General features: G+C 46.2%; 1 protein-coding gene across 1 annotated transcript in view; it reads right to left on the bottom strand.

Moving 5' to 3' along the window:
- UACA (uveal autoantigen with coiled-coil domains and ankyrin repeats) overlaps positions 1-21,528 on the bottom strand; it is a 31,520-nt gene extending 9,992 nt beyond the window's left edge. Inside the window, exons 1-11 of the mRNA XM_065688356.1 lie at positions 21,395-21,528; positions 7,203-7,336; positions 6,628-6,716; positions 5,607-5,671; positions 4,995-5,052; positions 4,456-4,526; positions 4,243-4,349; positions 3,108-3,289; positions 2,637-2,674; positions 2,142-2,228; positions 894-1,001 (exon numbers count right to left, since the gene is read on the bottom strand). Of these exons, the coding sequence (XP_065544428.1) occupies positions 894-1,001; positions 2,142-2,228; positions 2,637-2,674; positions 3,108-3,289; positions 4,243-4,349; positions 4,456-4,526; positions 4,995-5,052; positions 5,607-5,671; positions 6,628-6,716; positions 7,203-7,336; positions 21,395-21,451 (996 nt within the window). The 5' untranslated portion in view covers positions 21,452-21,528. The remainder of the gene's footprint in view (positions 1-893; positions 1,002-2,141; positions 2,229-2,636; positions 2,675-3,107; positions 3,290-4,242; positions 4,350-4,455; positions 4,527-4,994; positions 5,053-5,606; positions 5,672-6,627; positions 6,717-7,202; positions 7,337-21,394) is intronic.
- Between the last annotated feature and the right edge of the window lie 1,131 nt (positions 21,529-22,659).

The following is a 22,659-nucleotide window of genomic DNA, read 5'->3' as shown; positions in this document are numbered from 1 at the left end:
GAGTCTTTGACAGAGCAATGTCTCTTGACATGCATACAAGGCAACTGGACTATCTTCAGATATCTAAATCATACACTACTGAGGCAGAAGAGAACAGTTTGTCACTAGAAGTTTATTGATTTTGGGAGGTGAGTGTAAAGGAGTTAACTTTGAGGCAATGCTAAGAAGAACAGTTCAGATAAGACAACGATTCCAGTAAGAAATATTCTATCCGTGTGCTACATTGAGGGGAAGCTGCACCCTCTTAAAGCATACCTCTACAAAAATACAATGAGGGAAACAAGTGTGAGCCTCCAGAAAGAGGAAAAACACCCTTGGTTTTATTTTCTTCCTTAATTCTACTGTCAAATTTGTGCCTTTACGAGGAGGGAACTTTTTTTTAAAATCAGGGTTTCAAATGTGGGGGAGAAATCCCCTATTGAAACCCTTTGTTTCTGTTTTTTTTACCAAATAAAGATTTTCCTCTGTTTCCACTTAAAGTAAGAGCTGCAAAATGCACTTTATCATAGCTGCAAAAACAACAGCTATGATAGAGTGTAACACACCACCTACATTTAGTTGCGGAGGTGAAGTTTACTCTCCATTACAACTGGCCAGAACTCCTCACAGTTCACATTACACTGCAAAGTACAGCCATAAATGTTATTGCTCACATTTACGAGCACCACTGAATGACATTGTAACAGGTCAGATTCTGAATCCTCAGATTCTGATTATTTTTACAAGACCAAAGGCTTTTGCAGCAGAAGAAAACGACAGTGACACATAGAAATGATTCACAGGAAAGCAGTGAAGACGACATCCTAATCACACATGCTTTCCTTTCTACTTCTAGCAGCCTCCCGTCAGCACTGGGTAGCTATTACAGCCCTCCATTCCAACACTAGGCTTACCTCACTCAGCTGCAGTTGTAGCCCACTGATTCTATCCAGCAGCATCCTTTGTTCCTCTTGCGCTTCTCTCATTCGATCTTTCAAATCTTGATTTTCTAACTCCAATTCCTTAGAAGTAAAAATATAAAATTAAAAGAAAGCACCACACAACCACACTACACACCCTGGGAAAACCTAAAGAATCTGAATCAACAGATTGAACAGCCACTAGAGACATCAAGCTTTGCCTAGTGAGCCCCCTAATGCTGCTGGGGCTTTACTCCAGGTCTGGTTCATTCTGAAGGTTTACATATGCACAAGCTCCAGTCTTCAAGCTTTTCAGCTCCAGATAAATCATTCTCTTGCAAGGGTACATACAGGCTTTGAAAGCATGAGCAGAGCAAGATTACATTCGATGCTGACAGCACTCAAGAGGCTGCTTATCTGCTGTCTGTTAACAAGTAGAAATAGCTGATGTTAAAACAGTTCCTGAAACCCAGCTGCTGCAGCCAAAGGCGTGATGAAAAAGCCTCAACCAGCATGAAGCCCAGCAACCCTCTGGTGTGCTAATTGTTCCAAACAACCCCAAGAACCACCCTAGTAACAGGTAACCAACCCAGCATGTGAAAGTGGCAGGTGTGTGGCATCAGTCAGTCCAGTGCTCACATGCAAACAACAAAGCCTCTTTAACTCTTGCCTGATAAGTGCCACCTTAACTGGGGCAACTACTTTAGCTCAAAGCAGAGAAGTTGCCTTTAGAGATCTTTATCCTTTAATTACAAAGCATTTCAGAATGCAGGCCTCTATTTCTCAGTGGTTTGTTCCCCAGAGCTTAAAACGTTGTTTACCTTTCTGAGAACTGTAATGACACAGTAATGAGATGAGAAAATCAATACTGTTGGTAGAACCATTATAACAGGTTATTTTGGTGAGATGCATTGAGAATGTTAAAAAATAAGCCTTTCTGGTTTACGATTCTGATTACATTACAGGTGGAAGTAGACAGAAGGTTAAGAGTCAGGAAAAGTTGAGACATGAAGAGACTTGCAGCTATTTATTACACAAACAAGTATGTTTTTCCTGAAGTTAACAGTTTATCTGCACAATTGTCACATTACACAGTTGTGCAATTAAGTTTTAAATAAACAGCAATATATATGACCTTTAATGGAATCACTAATGCTCTCTTTACAGCACATCTTGTCTTTAGTGTGTCTGCTTCATTATGCACATGGGAATATGTAAGTCAGAGAAATCCTTCTCACTTACCTGAGCGTTATGTTCCTTCTGATACAGCTTGACATTCACCTCCTCCTGCGCATGCAGCCGATTCCACTTCTGTGGCACATTAGTAATCTGTTATTGCAACAGTAAAGTATTAATTTACATTCCTGTTGTGTTCTGCAGACATCCATTTCTGGGTACAGTGAGCTCTGCCTCCATCCCAGCTCCCACTGGGGGGGCAGTACTACCAGCATTTGCATTTGGACAGATTGCTTCTCAGCAAGAGGTCACTCATGATCTCATCCAGACAGAAAATGGGATGCTTGTCAAAACTCTAATCCCAAATATGCACACCATCACATATTTCTCAAACAGAAATAGCCACCCCAGCTGATTACAGCAGGAATCTTCCCAGCTACAGATGAAGTTAAAAACTCAAAAACCACTGAAGTAGTTTTGCATCACAGCACAATCTTAATCACCCTCTCAGCAACCCCAGGAATACACTGCCTTAGAGACACTTAGTACAAGCAGCCTTACCTTTTGTTCAGGCTGCCCCTTCTTCATGGTATCTCTTCCTAAAAAGGCACCACAAAGTAGGAAGTCAAAATAAGCATTTCAGGCTCCTGCAACACCTTCAGCTAATTCTATTTTTGACCATTTCAATAATGAGATTCACCACCAACCCAATTAAACCAACATGGAAACATTCACAAGTACAAAATTTTTCTATAGATGAGCCTAAATAACTCTTATGATCAATACTGCAATGCCAGGTTCAAGCAATGTTAATATCTCAACGCATCAGAGTGTGCATTTACCTTAAAAGCTTTACTAAAAAGCAAAACCCCAAAGCCTTCTTTCCCCTCCCAGACAGGCAGTTTATCACCTGTGTGTTCAAAGGACTACAGCTGCCCTCCAAAAACATAGCTCCTGAAGACATAGCAGTGGGAAGATGCACAATTCAAATGAAAGAACAACAGCAAGCTGTTGTAGCCATGTTGCTCGTACCTTTGCTGGAATCCTCAACGGCAGCTTTTATTAAAGCCAAAATGTCAATATTGTCCCCAATCCTGGCATAGTAAGTACAGTCATGACCAAGGCCATCAGTCAAACTAACATCCGCACCATTTTTGAGCAACACTTCCACTGCATCCCTGCAGCCATATTCACAGCCTAACATTAAGGCAGTCCTGAGGATGGGGAGAAAGAGTGTGTTCAGAGACTCGGGTGCTTGTGCTTTAACAGAGCAATCACAGAAAGAATCCATCATACACTTATGTCTAATCACAGAAGCTTGAGTCAAGGAATCTCTCCTCTATCAAGAGAAGAAACTAATCTTTAAGAAGTTATTTTGTCAACGGATAAATATTTGTTAAAAAGCAACCAAACCCACTGTAATAGCAGTATTTTGATGAAACCCAACATAAACCTACTGCCTGTGGGAGAGCTACCCAGTGTTTTGAACTCATATGACTTCGGCTTCCTCTCTATTTAGATAGAAATCTCAATAGACTCAACAAACAAGAGAAGAAGTTTAGACAAAGTTCAGGGTGGGCCAAGTGCAGCTTGAGAGCCCTGGCAATGCTTAAAAATAACTCGCCAGCTTCAGAACACACAATGCAAGTATCCATGCTTTGGCCCCCAGCAGCCTCGTGTCCACTGGCCACCAGGCAGTCACCCTCCCAGAAAGGAACTGGCAGAAACAGCAGCTACAAATAGAAAACCCTTCCCCTGGTCCCTCTCCATGAACAAAAAAGTTAAACATTTCAAGGTCCTTAGGTTCCTTTGGAGCTCCAATGGGACTCAAGTTCTTCTTGTCAGAATGCCACCTTTGTCATGACCCATTCTGCATATTGATCCCAAAGGGTGCAAGATGCAGCTTTGGACAAACCCTTAAAACAACCAAGTGCACTTCCTCTGCTGGCAAGCACAAGCCTGTATGTATTTAGGATGCAAGAATAAGCAGTGAAATAAAGCCATGCTTCTCTGCATTATTGAACTGACATATGTACTTTGGAACTAAACCCTGGGTTCTTTTCCACTGAATTTAGCATATTTATTCTGTAGCCTGAAAGCCAAGCGACAGCTTTTTATTACCCTTTAAATGTCAGCGGGCACTCTGACAAGCCCTTGCATGCATTACCTGTTCTGTTTGTCCCTGGCATTAACGTCTGCTCCTCTGTCTAGCAGAAGCTGACAAACAGTGGGACGACACATCTGAGTGGCCAGCACTAGCGGTGTCCTCCCGTCCTGAAGAAAGGCAAAGGTAATAAGGGAAGGAGGGAAAACAGGGAAAGCACAAGAGCTCCAATAGGATTTGTGCAGGAGAATGCAACATTTATTAGCCACAACTTACTCCATCTTTTGAATTCACTGAGGCCCCATGATCACACAGTAGTTGTATGCTTGAGGAACAGTCCGACATAGCTTTCAAGAGAAAAAAAGAGCAGGTTACATCGCTGAAAACAGCCTTTGTGAAACCCCAAACACCTGCTTCACAAAAATTCATGCAACCAACTTAAAGCATGACAAGGCTCTATGACTTGGTTCTCTCACAACCATCTCAAAACCATGTTAAAGAAACCAAACATGACCCTTCAAGACTCTGCACAGCACAGTGAGAAAGCAGAGTAGAGGTATCTCAACCTATTAACATTGCTCTATATACTTAAGAGTTTACTAGACAATTCAGGGGCTCCAGAAGAGACTCAGATCTACAACCTGTTAAAACCATTAACAGGCTGCTATTGAGGACAAATAGAATGACAGCATAAAACATTTTCTCCTACTACAGTCACAGCAACTAAAAGATAAGAATCTGACCCATGTGAAAATTAATCCCTTCATTCAATCTAGATTTCACACTACAGTTACCAGAAAAGCAGGACCTTTTACCTGCATCATGCAGAGCAGTTCTTCCTTGAAGATCCACATTCTCCGTTGGACAGTTGTACTGTTAAAATAAGCAACCCCGGTTATCCATTAGGATTTAGACTGCACTTCCAAAACATTAAATGTTTTGAGGTTTGAATTAAAGCATTAAAGAGCAATTGAAGAAAATGTGTTTGTAGTTTACAAATACAGTGACATAGATGAAAGAAAAAGCCATGGGTACATGCACCTTAGTGCTCTCAATACACTGATCAAGAGTTGCAGAAGTCAATTAAGACCATGCAAAGAAAATGCACAATCCCACACGGACTTTTCACAAACACTTGCAGATGTTCTACGTTTCAAAATCTCTGGCTAAGATTTCTCACTACTCATCATGACTCCTTCACCACCAATATCACTACTAGTTCTGGCACTCTGCAGAAAACGTGCCATTTATAGCTGCAGAGACACGCATCATACAAACACAAGGTGAGAAGAACACATTGAAAGCTAAAGATTCAAATGAGCACAAACTGACCAGGAATAAATCAAGATAAACATAAATATCACACAAACCTAAGGTAACCCCACAGTATTGTTTCATTAAAAACAGAGAAGTTGTATTTCCAGTACCTGCAACAGCTTCTGCAAACATAAAGCGTGTCCGTATTTCGCAGCGAGGTGCAGTGCATTTCTACCTAAAAAGAGAAATCAACATCCACTCGGGATCTATGTTAACATGCATTTAGAAACACCACACACAAGTTCAACATGCCTGTGCTGCTTCTCAGGATGTCTATTACTAACCTCATCACAATCATTCATAAGACGTTCATTTGTACTTCACTAAAGCATTATCATTTCAGCTACAACAGTCCCTGTGCCCCTCTTCAGTTCTGTCAGTGCTATGGGCCACGTCATCTCTCCTGTATCTACTTCAGTTTTTACAGTCTTCTCCTGCTCTAGAGAAACTGCAACCAAGGAGTCAAGTTCTATAATGAAATTAATCTCAAAGTACTGTAAATAACTCCACATAAGCATTTACAAAGCTGATCCGTCATATGAAAGGAGCAGACTGGTTATTTCAGCTATTGGAGCTTAAAATAGGAGAATATTCATTAGCCATGTTAAACAATCCAAGGCAAAATTAGCACCTTTTTAATTACCTCTTCCCCAAGACCTTCACACAGACTCCAATACCACACATGTAAATCCCGAAGGAATGTAGCACAGCCACACTCTGGATTTTGGAGGGCTCAGTATGGGTGCCCAAACACCTACCACATCATTTAGCTCCAATCCTCAATGTGTACAGCACTTCACAAGGCTCAGTGAAATGCACTTAGTACTTAAAAGAACACAAATTCATTTAGAACTGTTCATAAACTGTGATTCTGAGGCAGAAATGCTTATCTCACGAGTGAGTCTGGAGAAGAATATATCTAGAGCAGCACAAACGCAAAGCTCATGAATGCAGCAGAGCTCAGTAACTCACAGGACAGGACAGTTTCCTCGAAGCTCAGCAACAAGTCACTATCATTGCTATAGAAACGAGGAAAAAACTCTATCCCAAAGCTCAGCTTAATTCTACTCTAAAACGAAAACCAAGTCAAGAACTGTTGCAAGCTGCACTGGGACACAAAAGGAAGCCTACCTGCAGCATCTGTGGCTGTGATATCAACTCCATGAATAAGGATAGTGTTCAAGCAATCCAGGTTTCCCTTTGATGCTACAACATGGAATCTGCAAATAGAAAATACCTTACTGAAACCCATCTGGTTTATACACAAAAAATGGCACTATTAACCAGAAAAATCAGAGCTGTGTACTGAAATCATTACACAGTGCAAACCCAGCTCTGGACAGCATCCAAATCCAGCCAAGAGTCTTGCAGATACTACTTTAAGGAACAAGATAGCTTTCCTGAGAAGTAAGCATCAAATCAGAGACCCAGAAGAAAAACCAATATGCCTTCCATGTCCCAATATTCAAATCTGGCAAGAGCAAGTATTTAAATACTCATCTTCTTGTTGAAGTGAAGATTGTTTATGAGAATTTCACATTCTGGCTACCTGGTATTCCAATCTGGATGAGATTCTAATCTAACATGATGTACTACACAGATTTATGTATTAAAAGAAGAGGTTTTAGAGCAGCAGCAAGATTCAGGAATTGACTGGCCGTCAGTGGCTTCCCAGCACCATTATGAGAGCGCTGGAAGTTACTTACGCAGATCTCCCTTCCACATCCAATTTGGTGGGACTGACTCCTTTTTTGGCCAGGATTGATGAAACCTTTTCCACATCTCCCCTTTCGGCTGCTTTCATTAACCTGTCATCATATTTGTTCCAGTCTGTGTTCAGCTGTGTAAAACAGAAAAGCAAGTGAGCTTATGGTACACTATTGATCTACCAAAGGATATCAGTGAAACGCTGGATCAAATGCAACTGGGGGAATAAGCAAAAAATACCTTTGATTGCAATTAGACTTGTATCTGTTAAAGATATTTAGAGTTAGTTATGTACCATGTCACTGTAGCATTTCAATCAGGTTGTAGGCATTCCATGTACAGTGTTCCAAGACTGCCTGGTTAAGCTGCTTTGGTCCTAAAGGAGATCTTGAGGATCAAAACTCTTCTGTTTTCCTCATTCTTTGCTCTGTCTAGTAGACCTAAAACTAAAGCCACACACCACAGCTCCCTATCCTCATTTCAAGATGAATGATTTCAGATGGTTTCTCATATTAGGCTGCCTTCAGCCATCTCCTTCTAGCCCCTCTATGTGCCACACAAAACTGCCTGGATAGCTGTCCTGTCACTGCATCTTTGCTTTCTCTCCTCTCATCATGGATACTTCCACTCTGACCAAAAAATACATTCTCCTATACATGCTGCATAGGGCTGTGATGAACTAAGGACTTCACACAGCACAAGAAGGACTACCATGTGCACTTGTACATGTACACAGTTCAGAGAAGAGCAACTTGCAGTATCTCAAGAACCCCACATTGGGGCCAGAAGGGACTTCAGAAGTCATGCAGAGAGGGAGCCCCACACAACATCACCTATAGCCTGGTGCTCTACTACCTCTCAGGAGCTCCACTGAAGGAAGGGTAGAGTGCCCAAGGAGACCTGCACTTCAGTCCTTCATTGGCTGTGTCAGAGAACATCTTTCCTAATGCCTAGTGATCAGTGTTTAATCTCTCTACTCTGCACATTAAGAGCTCCCCCCTCCTTTTCTCTGCAGCAGCTATAGGTTTGACAAGCTGTCTCCTCTTCGTCTCATCCCCTTCAGGGAAGGCACATCAACAGCTCTCACATCAGCAAGGCAATTAACTCCATTAACAGAATGAAAACAGGAGGGTTTCCTGCTCATCCTTATTGTCAGTTACTTGACTTGCAAGAGCCTAAATAAGACAATCAAATGTTTCACTTCCATATATTAAATATCTGCACATGCCTCAAAATCTACAAATTAATAAACAAGACACATCACAAAGGAACAGATAAGTCAGTAACTGCAAGTAAAGGAGCCCAAAATAGTACTGCTAACAGCTTCCAATCCAAGCAGTCATCTTCGGTCTCAGCTTTTCAGTGTTCATTACCAGTGATTTCATGAGGAAGTGGGCAGATAAATCACAGCTGCTAGAGTTTTCCCCCTGTCAACCCTTATATAGTGAAAGTACCACAGAGAATTCAACAGGTGAGCTTGGTATGATACTTAAGCAGGACATTATGAAATGTGTAATCAACAGCAGACTGGTTTCATGGATTCAGCAAGACATGAAATATGTACTAAATTTAGCCCTCTAAACTTGTTCAGATTTATCAAGAACAGCTGAGCCGCCAGCTTTACTGAAGTCCCACTGGTTTTCATGTCCAACACCCAACTAAAAACAATGAAAGGCAAAAGGCAGAGCCCAGTTTTCACCTTGCCCGTTCACACAACCTGCTTCCTGCTTTTCCTCAGCACACGCTTCCATTCACTCACAGGGTGCAGTCTGCTGCTGCTTCCCATTCCACCGACCCACAGGATGCTGCCAGGAAGAGCATCCCTTCACTCTCCTGTGCTTCACATGCCTCAGATCTGATACAGTCGAGACCCCAACCCTGCACAGCATGAAGCTGAATGCTGAAATGCTGTGAGTCATCATAGGTACACACATGGCATCAGCACAGAAAGGTACTTAATAACAACTCACTCAATTTGGCCAGTCTTAAAAGTAGACCTGAACCAGCTCCATTACATCCCAAGGAGGTTTCAGATGTCAACATCAAATGGAGGTGCTAAAAATACATGACAGGACACAGCTTTTCCTGTGTCAGACTGCTCCACTGGGCAAAATTGACCGAAGTGTGCCATTCAAGAGATGAACATCAATTGAGCTGAAGAAAGAAACTCAAAGGTTATAGCTTTAAATTGCCTGCAATTACCAAAGCAATGTAGAGTGCAGAGGAAGCACGAGTCAGTTATAAATAGACCACTGCACATCCAGCCTCAGACATTCCTCACCCCCCACTTTCTCCTTGTTTACTTCAAATGTAGAGATTCAAGCCCCAGGCCAAGCATCCCACCCCAAAACATGGAGCTGCTTTGCCTCACTGCCAAACCCCCTTTCTGAATGGCTTTATACTCTTCAGGAAATTCTGTTCCATGACAGAAACCTCACAGCCAAGCTGGACACTGATGACTTGATATTCACAACGCTTTTAACAGAAGAAAAAGGCTCATGAAGGATTATATTCAAATATAACTCTACACAGCAAAAGAATTTACTGGTAACAGTGAGACACAGGCAGCCTGAAGGAGCATGAAGTTACTTATCACTGTGGATCACGAAGTTCCACACCTCACTGAACAAAGAACATGAAAATTGATAAATCTAATCATTTCCATAATAGAGCAGCCAAAGAGTAGCTGAAGACACTTCTGTTTCTTGCAGTGAGAAAGCAGCCCATCAACCCTGCATCCTTCATGCTGGGTTCATCACAACACCCTCCCTCTGCCTCCTTGAAGTTCCAAACCCACCATTCAAAAGCCTTCACAGTCATCATATGAAAACAAGAAGAATAGATTAAAAGACACTCAAAGCTGTATAATTTTCATGTTAAAAAAATAGTGACATTCCATCAAGACAGACCTGTATTTCCCTTATGACTTTCTTACCAGAAAAGACCAACATCTTCCAGGATTTAACATAATAAAGTCTGGAAGATCCACAAAAAACGGTGCCAATGCCAAGTGGACAGAGCCCAGAGCCGTGAAAGGTCTCACCTTTCACCAGAGCCAGGCTTTGTTAGGCTAAAGGGGATATACAGAAAACAGGAGCACCAAAAACCCATTACCAGCCTCTAGAATGATTCATATAACAGAGCTGTAGCCACCATTATCCCTATGCCCCATCCTCATGAAAAAGAAAGATTACACTAATCATGAAGCCATAGCAATCACTTATTCAGTACAATACATGCTAAAAGTGACCTGAAGCAGTAAAAATAGACTACTAACATAATTACAAGCACCAGTGTTATCCAGCTAAGTACAAAACCCATCTGTCAATCAATGAAAACATGCATTAGGTTAAAAGCCAAGCCAGATCGCTCGGTGTAATGCAGCATCGCACCGTGACATTACTGCTCTCACACAGTGCCAGGGAAGCAGCATTCCCTGGAGCCTCAACCAAAGCCTCCTCTGCCGAGCTGCCTTCTTGGGCAAGGTTTAGGTTTTATGTTAAATACCTTAGGAACTGCACATACCGAGCACCAAGTTCTGCACCTCGGAATTCTTTAGCATGTGGCACATTCCACATCCTTGGAGGGAAGGGATCACATCCTGCGTGTTTGCTACTGGGTTTAGATCGCCACATTCCACACTTACAGCTTACACCTGCTAGCAAAAACTCACAGAGATCTGTACAAAGCCCTTCACCAGCCATTCCTTGAGCCCATTTCATAAATCTTCAGGTGAACAAGAGCAGTATTTAAATAAATCATCATCTTAATGGTTCCCCCCGCCCCCTTTGGTTGCAACATTTAAGTAAATTGTACCATTTCCTACGACATACTAAATCAAATGCTGTCTCCAAAACAGCTCACATCTAAGGAGAAGTCCTCACAGGACAAGTTGTTAAAGACACATATTACACATTAATTAAAAAGAAACTGTCAAACAGTTACAAAACTCAAGCTTTTGCATTTTTGCAGTTGCAAACTGCTGCCACTGATGTGAAACCCAGGATACCTACTGTGTCTTTAGCTGCCCAAGAAAACCAACAAGTCATTATCAAACCCACAGCGTCCCGCTGCCAGGAGCAATCAGTTTATCTCGCATCAAGTTACAACCCAGGGCAGCTCACAAAGCACTAAGGCAGAGTTCAAGCAGGCTGCTTTGAGAAACGTGCTCTCTCCTCTGCCCTGAATTCATCTTGCTCCATCCTTCACTTCACTTGGATCCCCACGTAAGTTTTCCCCATCCTCAGGATCATCTTCAGACTTCATAACTCTTGCAGAAACCCAGGCTAGGGGCTGGTGGAGCCCTCCGTGGTCCAGCTGCCTGCTCCAGGAGAGCCCTGGCAGAGCCTCCCTGTGTTTCTGCGTTGCAACAGACTGCTCAAGTGACTCAGACTCACAAGTAAATGTTGCCCAGATCCAAAATATCTTGTAAACAATACGTAGACAGTCTCATCAGCCCAGATCTATTTCTGATAGCGCAGTACTTGATAGCCGAGCGATAGAAAGCAATCGCTATTAATACATTCCCCGCATGCTCATGCTCTGAGTAACGCATTGAGATTTCATGTTAACTAACGAGACAAGCACGCAGGAAACTACTACAGCGTTGTTATGATCTGCAGACATGCAAGCGCTCACTCTAAAATAACAAACACGTTAGTCAAATTAAGTGTCCACTGACATTAAGGAAGGTCATGCTTAGCACCACTAATAACACAGGAGGACAGAAATACTCGCAGGAGTAATTTTTTCCCATTCCACCGCACCACAAAGCCGAGACCAGACTCAGGATCAGGCTTCAGACAGTTACAACGCAGAGCAGATGGAATGCATGAGCCTATTTCGGCAGAAATGTAACCGATTTTAAATTAGAAAACACACATGCCTTTGCTTTAAAAGAAATTCTCCTTTTCCAGCACTGAAACCCACCCGAATAGAACCCGGTTTCAGTTTACTGTTGCTGCCAGTCTGTCTCCCAACATGTTCTAGGAGAGGAGTCGCAGAGGCTGTGAAAACATTCACGAGACAGCATAATGATTAACAGGAGAAGGATGCCGAGTCTGCTTTCACAAGTTTGAAATTCAAATTGAGGTCTCCCCAGTGCAATATTTAGAGGACCAGGTCAGTGTGACAAGCAACCTGCTGTTTAGTCTGCAGAAAAGAAACATGGTGCACAGCCAGGGAAATCACACACACAAGACTGGAAGTGACCCAATAAATGGATCTTCTCTGATCATTCATTCATATTTGCACACACTCACTCTGTCTGAAGAACACAATCCCAGGCTGGTTTGGGTTGGAAGAAGCCTCAAAGCTGATTCAGCTCCAACCCCTGCCATGGGCAGGGACCCCTTCCACTGGAGCAGCTTGCTCCAAGCCCCCGTGTCCAACCTGGCCTTGAGCACTGCCAGGGATGGGGCAGCCACAGCTTCTCTGGGCACCCTGTGCCAGCGCCTCAGCACCCTCACAGGGAAGAGCTTCTGCCTAAGAGCTCAGCTCAGTCTCCCTTCGGGCAGGTTCAAGCCATTCCCCTCGGCCTGTCCCTACAGGCCCTTGGCCAAAACCCTTCTCCAGCTTTCTTGCAGCCCCTTTATGTATCTATACCATCACCAGACACACCAGCAGAGCAGATCTCAAAGTGCTGAATTGCCAGACACACCACATGCTTAACTAAGGCCAACGCTGCCCATTTGCTGTTAACACGGAGCATCTTTTTCCCAAGCTCAGTCTGATGGGAATTCTTCCCAACTTCAGGTCTCCAAAGATAAGGGAGCACCCCATTTGCACCATGCTGCTCAGCTCGAAAGCAATACTTGTTCCTATCAGCTTGTACCTGGTGTGCTCTCAGTTTGAGGGCTGTGTATGAAGCAGATACTCTGGGTGTCTGCACGCACTCTGTGCATCCATCTGGGACCACAGCGCCTTCGGGAGCGATGCAGAGACACGTTCACACCAGCACGCTCAGAGAGAACATCAACTGAACATGCACAGAACACTTCTCCCAGTGCTCTCCTCACTTTCAATAAATGATTTAAACTTCCTGGGCTGGAGGGATTCTACCTACATGCTTCATATTTCTGAATGAATTGCTTTATTATCCAGTTTTTGCTCAAGTCCAAGTCAGCTTTTAGCATCCTCGACACTCTTTAGTAAAGAACTGTACAGCATTACTATACATTGTATGAACCATTATATACTTCTGTTCTCTGAACGTGAAACCCCTTATCTTACCAGGTATTCAGCAGACCAGAAGTCAAGCTATTTCATCTACCTGCAGTTCTCATCTTGCAGTTATCCTTGGACCACCACATCACATTACTATTACTACACCCTCCTACTCTGTGCACAGCAATACTCTCCATCAGCACCAGTTCAGGCAGCAGATAAACACCACTCTCAGTTGTTTATTGAGTATACAGCATAGCTCAGACTCAACATTTATAGGACACTCTTTAAATTACAACCTTCAAAAACAAGTCTGCTCCTCATCCATCATTACAATTAAGTATTTAAAGATGAGAACAGTGAGAGCACTAGGAACAGCCAACAAAGGTATTTACACTCAGGGCATGCTTGGTACCACTAATTGCTCTCACTGAGCAAGATGTTCTAGTGCTACCAACAGCAGTGAAAGGACACACCAGGGCTGGCAGCGAAAGCCATGGGGTGCTGCCAGCAAAAGTAGCTCTGACAGGCTACAGAAAATACGCATTTGTACACTGCTGACAACCAGAGTAGTGGAGTTAACCTCTGAAGTTTACTATGGTTATAGGATATATATTTACCAATAAACATAGAAGCATACTTAGAGAATCTGAGCTTGAAACTACCAGGCATCATCTTAACCACAAGAGGAGCACAGAGTGTCCTGAAGTGTGCAGAATTTACTACACAGACACCACCCACCCTGGGGTCCCCCAAAAAAACTCTGAGCAAGGACAGTGCTTTAGTAGTGATCCCAAGACACAAGAGGAGAGAACACTGGGGTTACGGGGGCCCAAACAGGACAGGCAAATGAGGACCCCAACCTGAAGGCCTCTGGAAAGCAATCCCCAACACCCTTTAATCGCAGCAGTTTTCTTAACCCAAATATTCTCCCGAGTGAAGTCCCAGCAGCCAGAAAGCTGCTCACAAGACTCCTCAGGCCACCAAGTGGAGATGTTTCCAGTCATCAGTCTGAGCGCAACCAGCGAGGTACAATTCCCATCTGAGAATACACTCCATAGACTTCAAAATGCAACACAGGGCCAGGGACACAAGAAACACAGTTGCAAGGAAACATACTGTGACAAGTTAACTTGCTGTTGAAACAGTATTGCTCAGGAAGCATCCACCTGAGCCGGAATTGCTCATTCAGGGTCTCCACACACTTTTGCCCACATAGCTGCCTCAGTAATTACATAAACAGCTTATTTAAATAGAGCATGGCCAACGTTCAGCAGTCACCCAGCTCACTTCAGAAACACCAGCTGGAATTCAAAGCAGTTCTTAAACCTTTCAGCCTGGAAGCTGACATGAACCTGTGAAAGTGAGCACAGCTCCTGGGCGCTGCTGCCCAGCACATAATCCTATTAACGAAACCCCAACGGGACACATCCTCCTCTAATGCCATTAGCGGGTGACATAAGCACATAAATCACTGGGAGCAAAGAGCTCTGGTAATGCGCTGCCATCACCACCCACAGCAAGTGCTCACAAATGAATGGTCCTAAAAGCTCTCCAGGCAACAGCACTAACATCATAATTTATGGAAACAGTTCTAAAACTGAGAAGCAGGGTCAGGGAGATCTTATCACCATGTTCCAGCATTTAAAGGATGGCTACAAAGAAGACTGGCTTTTTACAAGGGGTCACGCGGAAAAGAGAGGTGATGAGCACAAGTTATTCCTGGAGCGATTCCAACTGACACAAGAGGAAAAGTTTTCCCAATGAGAACAACCAGCCACTGGAATCTCCCCAGGGAAGAGGTGGCTCCCCAGCACTGGACACTGTTAAGGTTCAGCTGCACAGGGTACAGCTGGGACATCCAGTCTGGTTCATGCTTCGCCTGGAAAGGTTGGACCAGGTGGTGCTTGAGGTCCCTCCAACCTGGGATTCTATGAAAGCTACAGCTTCTGAACTCTGTGAAGACTATGAGATAGAATCATCCTTGGCAGAGAAGAGACACAGAATTCTTCATTTTAGGCCCATCTTTATCCCGAGATGTTATTTCCCAGGTCAGGTCTAATGTAGTTTTCCTACAGAGAAAGACACTCACTGGCAAGGCAGAGTGACTTGGCAAACACAGCCGTGTCTCCCAGCAAGGTGAGGAGGATAAGGGCAGACGCAGCACATCTCTCCACCAGCAGGGTTTAGTTTTCCTGCTCTTTCCATAGAGGTCAGGGTACATTTGTGCTCAAACCAAGGTCAGAACAGACACACCCTGGGCCAGCTGCTTTTGAGGTTTGATTTAGTTAAAACGTGCACAGGCTGACAGAATGAAAGGCTAAGTTACACTAAGGAAGCTGTTCTTGTACAGGTACTCCCCACATGGAGCTTCCCCCATGGGACAGGCACACATCAGCCAATATCCCTCTATCTTACAGACTTGGGCTTATGAGCAGATGCCTAGACAAGCACTGCACACTCCAGGTCTGAGGAAGCATTAGCTCAGTTGGGGAAAGAGCGGCATTTTATATTTTATAAGCATATGTTATCAGGATGTGTCTGTATTCACACACAAATGTGTTGGAGTTTAAAAGTGCACAGCAAGATGCACCATTTAGTCCGCATAAGGGAAAACACAGCAAGCACGGGGTTCTTGTTTCACCCCACAGGTTCCCACAGGCAGCGCACTGTGTTACCACCTCATTTACTGCAATTTCTCCATCATGGAAAAGTCACTGAACACTGCGGAGTGGGCAAGGCTCAAAGCAATCAAAACCATCAGCCTTCCTAAGGCTGCTGTGGGTCTGCACTGCTCAAAAGCTTCCTGTCAAGAATGCATTCAACAGTTGTGCTGCTTTAAATGTAACTGTAGCCTGTAATTAATCCAGGTAATTTACTCCTAACGAACAGACTGAAGCAAAACAAACAGTAACCTTCTATAACCTCAATCACTGCTGACTTCACCCTGCTCTTACCCTCCCTAGTACAAGTTAGCATAGCCCTTCCAGAGCAAATTACTGATTAGCAAGAGAGTATTCAGATCTTCTTCTAGCTCTCTGTGACACGTCAAACAGTCCTAAGGCTCCAAATCTGTGTCAAAGAACACATTTCTGTCTACAAAGAGCAACATGTACTGAACAGCAAAACCGGTGTTGCTCTTTCCACAACCTTAGGAGGAAGAAACACCAGCACCAACTCCAACAGCATATGCACTGCAGCGGCAGTGTCAAAGAGCTCCACACACAGCTCCTGAAGGAGGGGAAGTCTGCTAAAACAACTGAAGGCATTTTCTGATTTGCTTTGAACAACCTCCTCGTGTCTCATAGCCAGCACAGAACTCAAGTGCCCTTTCTGATAAAACAACCTCAAGCTCTCAGCCCTGAGATACAGACCAGCTTGGACACTAATAGAACCGATCAGAACGAGTTCTGTGCTCTGGAAACAAACCAGTGGCTTTGCAGCTGCTCTTAAGACAGATTAAGTACATCTTAAGGTAACTGGGGCCAGACTTGCACACCCTAAAGAACATTGCACCCTTTTACGGCAACAAGAGCATCACAGCTTTCACCGCAAAACAAGAGGGAGCCCCAGAGCCCAGGTCCTGCTGCAGCCCAGCGCTGCCCCTGACACTGGAGTATGCCTGGGGAGTGAATTTCCCCTTTAAGCAGGGAGAAAGCAGCAGCAGGTCAGAGTCCAGCTGCCTTTGCATTGAAAGCAGCAGATCACACACAGCCCTTCCTCGAGCAGCGAGGCCAGGCATTAGCTTGAAATTACAGGCTCCCCGGTGAGGACCGATTGATTTTACTTCCATTTATTGATAACAAAGGAGCAGAAAGTGTCAGGGAGGATGAAACACAACATGACTGTTCCATTCCCGGAGCAGGAAGCAGCCTCAAGCACATATTCCCAGGGAAAGGAATACCACATTACAGCTTGGCTCAATCCTGTCTGGTCACCATTCGGTAATGACGGTATGGAGACAAGTCCAGTCCCTCCAACACCATAAGCATTTGCTTGCTGATAAATATCAATATTTAAATACTGACAGAGTACTACAGAAGTTATATCTGAGCAAAAGGTCGGATGAACTCAAACCAGATCGCCAGCCTTATCTGCAGAACTATGCCTGCAAACCAGCAAGGATATTGAACCTGCACACAGGCACTCCTGCACTTCCCGGCTTGAAAATAGTTGTAATAGCTACATTCCAAAGTGAACTGCTTTGAGAAATGCTCCCTGTCAGAGGAGCCTGAGAATCACAGTGCACCTGGAAACAAGCTGCTGCACAAGGCTTCTGCTGAGCCACAAACTGCCTTGCTTGACCTCCTGTTTCTCCAACATCAGCCACAAACATCACACAAACAAGCCCTAATTCCCTTGAAATGCAAATGAATATCAAAGTTGTTTTTCCAAGGAACACACACATTACCAGGAGCCTTAATAAAGCTTCCTGGAACCCAACCAGACTCTGAAGAGTAACCAGAGCCAGCCTAGTACCTGCCATTTGAATATTAGTGGCACTTATTGTGGCCACCTTGCCTGAAGGTGGCATCATCCGGTTACCCGAGGCTGCCCTCAGCAGACTCAGGGGCACGGGAGGGAAGAACAACTCCGCTCCAGCCAACAGCAGCGATGCTGGGAAAATCCTGCTGATGGGTCACAGCCCTGTGATCCGTGTGGCTGACAGAAACCATTGCCTTTGCCCAGGGCAGAGGAATGACAAAATACCGCAGAGATCTTGTTCGTTTACAAACAGCAGCACAAGTTGTCTTTTGTTTAAGAAGCTCAACACAAAAGTGATCTTGAATCTTTGGTTAAAACTAGGTTACCAAGCATCTATTTTTCACTAACTGAAGGAATGAAGTAATGAAGTAATGTGTATTCCACATCACACAAATGATTGTTAATGAAGTTGTTCTGCTGTACATAAAGAGATGTAGCATTGCTGATTCAGGGGCCAATTCAGACCCAAGCAGCATCCTTCCATTTACTTAGTGAAACAGGTCAAATGAGGAGGTGGTACCTCCCCTCTGCTGCTGACAGTAGCTGTTTAATTGCATATTGGGTCAACCCACAGAGTTTCACTCCCTACACAGAGGAAAAGTCACCACTGAAACACAGCACAACCTTAAACAAGTTCATCCGCCACCTAACTCCAGAACTTGTTCAGCTATTACATGAACAACCACAGATCCTCATACCAGGGCAAGTGCTCAGATGTCCATCTTTGTCTCTTACACAATGGTTTCCGCTAATTACACACGATGTTCAGTTTCTCTTAATTAAAACAGAACCCAACATCACTTTTCCCAAAGGAGAAAGGACTGATGGAAGTTCCTGCATGATTTTACTGCTCATTCTCATCACCTGCAGGTGCTCCAGGCAGTGCTGCTGATCTCGGAAGCACGCGTGGAGCTCGCAGCAGCTCTGTCTTTGATGTCTTACCTTAGGATGCAAACAGCTCCAGAGAGATGCCACCTGCTCAGTGACACAGCTTCAGCCCTGCTCAAAGCACTGCCAGGAATCCTGTATCTCACAGCAAGCAGCATCCTCAAGCAAGCCAGCCAGAAGCCCCCTACTTCTGCAGGGAGACCCCTTCCACTGGAGCAGCTTGCTCCAAGCCCCTGCCTCCAACCTGGCCTTGAGCACTGCCAGGGATGGGGCAGCCACAGCTTCTCTGGGCACCCTGTGCCAGCGCCTCAGCACCCTCACAGGGCAGGATTCTGCATGTATTCAGCATGCATTCTGGACTCTCAGAAACAGCAGCAGCACACGCTGCCATGGTCACCCCAACAGAACCAGGTTAATTAAAATCTACCTTGTAAATACTGGTGCATGAGGCATCATCTGTGATCCAACATGAGGACCATGACCTCAAGGCTTTGTGCCCCACAGAATCTGATATTAAAGCTTCCAGCCCACACTACTGCAAATGACAAACGCTTCTCTCACTATTCAGAGCACTGAAGACACCAAACAGGCTGCACAGATTATTTTCCAGGCCCCCTCAGCCAGCTGGAGTTGGCAAAACCAGATAATTCCATCTTCAGACACAACATTCTGGAGAGCGGTGGAATTGGTAGTAACTATCGCTTTGATTTTCTGCTGCTTTTCATGGCTCCCCTCCACCACAAGACAGGCAAAGCCATGTCCAGCAGATCCCCACTGGAAGACAGAGGACATAGAGCTACCACCTTAACCTGGAGGAAAACGTTCAGAGGCACAATGAAGGGATTAAGTTTCTCCCCACCCCCCAGGAAATAGCACTGGGTGGGGACAGGAGGGAGGGATGAATTTCTCAAACAGGGAACTCTTTTACACTGGATTCCAGCAGGATCCCTGTGGCTCCCGCTGGCAGGATTCCCACCCACTTCTCCTCCTTCCCCAGCAATTCCAAACACAGACCCAGCTTCACCCCACAACACCCCCCCACCTTCAGCCTCATTATTAACACCCACCCATGGGTGAGAAGTCTTTTTCCCCCCCATATAGTATGTTCTAAGTTGGTGTTTGACGAGCCAGTGATCATGTAACCAAAAATAAGTAATAAAGAGGGGCAGGAAGCATTTCATGGGAACAAGCCCCTTTTAAAGGATCTCACTGAAATAGATTTCTTTAAAATACCTTCAGCTCTCACAAGTATTAAGACTGCTCAAACCTCCTTTGAAAGGAAAGCCTGTTGAGCCTTCCCCTATGAAGTAAAAGATCCCCACACCTATTCAGACACAAATAGGGATCTGTTTGTCCACAGTTAATCAGCATAAGCTTATTTTAAGCTAATAAACAGTTCTAAAGTATAGGACAGCTAAAGAATAACATAACCCAGCGCCAGCCTCCACACTACAAATTATCATTACAGCCTTGTGAATCACTCCCCTGCACAGGGAAGTGCTGGGCACAGTGATGCTTCCACAGGAGCTGTCATCTTGTCAGAGGGGTTCGGTCAGCAGTTTACGAGCCTGAGTAGCTGCATATCTTTCAAATGAGCTATTATATTCAAGTAATAGCCTCAGATCCAAGACAAACGCGCAGGAGGATTTCAAAGATAGCTCATATATTAAAAGAGGACTGATAAAAGTCAGTGTATCTTATTAACCTGCCCTTTTCTGCTATTCCATGTAGCCAGCGGCAAGGTTAGCAGACAGCAGTAAGCTTCGGAGTGCAACTACCCCAGCAGACTGCCAGGGAAAGATTTACTGAGAGGTTGCAATTAGAGATGATTTACCACACAAAGTTATTTCCACAGCTTCCTTCGGTTACAAAGACCTCTCTCATCTGAGGCCATCGGCAGAGATGAATGAAGTGAAGAAGAAAACCAATAAAGCCTTTTAAAGCTGGTTAACACTGCCCTGAATTTTGGGAGCCATCGAGAACAAGACACAGCCATCTGCACCGTCACAACGGTACCTGGTTTCCAGGGGCTGCAAGTCCCCCAGACCCAGTTTTAGACTGGATGCTCACAAATCCCAAGTGCGTAAAGTCACCAGCCACTCTGAGAGCTTCCTAAGCCAATCCTCCTCCTGTGCGCCGGGGGAATGGCTCCGATTTCGCCACAGAAATCACTGATGTTGAACGAGCTCCCGGCAATGCCATGCACAAGTACCTCGGGCAAGCCTCAGGGCAAGCTGCCAGCCGGAGCTCACACCGGCCCCAAGGCTCCTACGGGATGGGGGGAAGGTGCTCATGCCTGCCGGGCCAGACGGCAGAACCGACGGCAGCCGGAACGTGGTTTGCCTGCTCCCCGAGCCACCGGGCAGCCCGAGCAGGAGCCTGGGGCCAGGCAGGGGCGCGTTCTCCTCCCGCCTCCCCCAGACCAGCGCTGGGACAGCCCCCGCACGCCGCGGAGCCCACCCGGGGCTCCCCGCCCTCCCTCACCCGCCGGGACCCCGCTCCTCGCCTGCCCAGGGCTCGCTCCATTCGGACCCCAGGGACCCCCCTCAGCCACCGCGGCCCTTCCGAGCCGCCCGCCCCATGCCCACAGGGCCCGGCCGCCTTCCCCCTCACAGAAGCCCCCCGGGGGTGGGACTCCCCCGCCGGCACGCACCGCGCTGCCCCCGATGACCGCTTCGTGCTTCTTCAGCCGGGACTTGAGGCTCTTCATGGCGCGGCCCGGGGGGGGCGGGCGCGAACCGGCCCCGACGCGCACCCGCCGCCGCCACGGCCGGGACGGGGCGGCCTTCGCTCGCCGCGGCACCCCTATCCGATCGCCCCGCCCACCCGGGACCCCGCAGCCAATCACCGCCCGCCCGCTCGGGCACTGCCGCCAATCACGAGACGGAACAGCGAGGGGAGGGACTTCCTCCTTTTAAAGCCCGCCTGAGGGGGGTGTGGCGGAGTCGCTGTTACCCGTGCGGAACCGCCCAGCCGGCAGGGGGCGCGCCGCCGGCGGGGCAGAGGCACGGGGCGGCCGGGGCTGCCCCTCAGGGGTTGCCCCTCAGGTGGCGGCTCCTGCGGGGCCATCATGGGCTCCCTGAGGGGCTGCCCTCCTCAGACATCCTCCCTGGGAGCAAAGGTGACGGCTCGCGGGCGGCGGGGGCAGCGTTTGAAGCGCTGGAACGACGTCCCTGCTGCCGAAGGAACGTCTGAGGGGGCAGCTCGCTGCCTGGGTCGCAGCTTCGCTCAGCCCCAGGTCTGTGGTCCCGCTCGTTGCCCAGAGCCCTGGCACACGCCGCAGCCGGCGCCGGGGGGGTCTGGGCTCAGGCAGGGTTCGAGACTGTTTCACTGCAGCCCAGGGGCTGTGTTGGAGCTCTAAAGCCCTGCTCGCCGCGGCTGGGTCTGAGCTATTCGGGGTGTCTGATACAGGAGAGCTCATGGTCCCTGCGTTTTAAGCAGTGCAGGTAAGGTGAGTGCCCAGATACTGGCGTTTCCCTGTGCGTGGCCTGTTTAGAGGGCGAGAGAACGGTCTTTAAACACACAGCGGAACTCCGTGCACATCAGGGGCACCGGGAAGCACCGAAATCCCATAGGATCCAAACCCCAGCCTAAGCTCACCTAAAAGGGGTCAAATCCAGCGGTGAGCTCTTGAGATGCTCCTGCTCTCGACGCCATGCAATGAGTGCGGGGTTCTCCCCACGGAGCCACCTCCATTCCCCCCGGGATGCCTCTGCGCTCCCAGCCTGGCGCAGATGGGCTGGTTTGGGGTGTTCAGGTGGGAACCGCTGCCCAATGAGCTCTCACAGAAAGAGCTGGTTTGTTAAAAATGAGGTTCATTTCTGAAAGTTTCAGCTTTATAAAATAGGAACTCTCAGGACCAAGCTTTCAGGAGCTATCTCCTCCTTCCCCCGTATTTATGCTGCTTGAAGGAAGCTC

The sequence above is a fragment of the Lathamus discolor genome, chromosome 8 (genome assembly GCF_037157495.1).
Source record: "Lathamus discolor isolate bLatDis1 chromosome 8, bLatDis1.hap1, whole genome shotgun sequence".
Lineage (NCBI taxonomy): Eukaryota > Metazoa > Chordata > Aves > Psittaciformes > Psittacidae > Lathamus > Lathamus discolor.
Note: the sequence above shows the minus strand (reverse complement) of the source record. Positions and strands in the feature narration are given on the sequence as shown.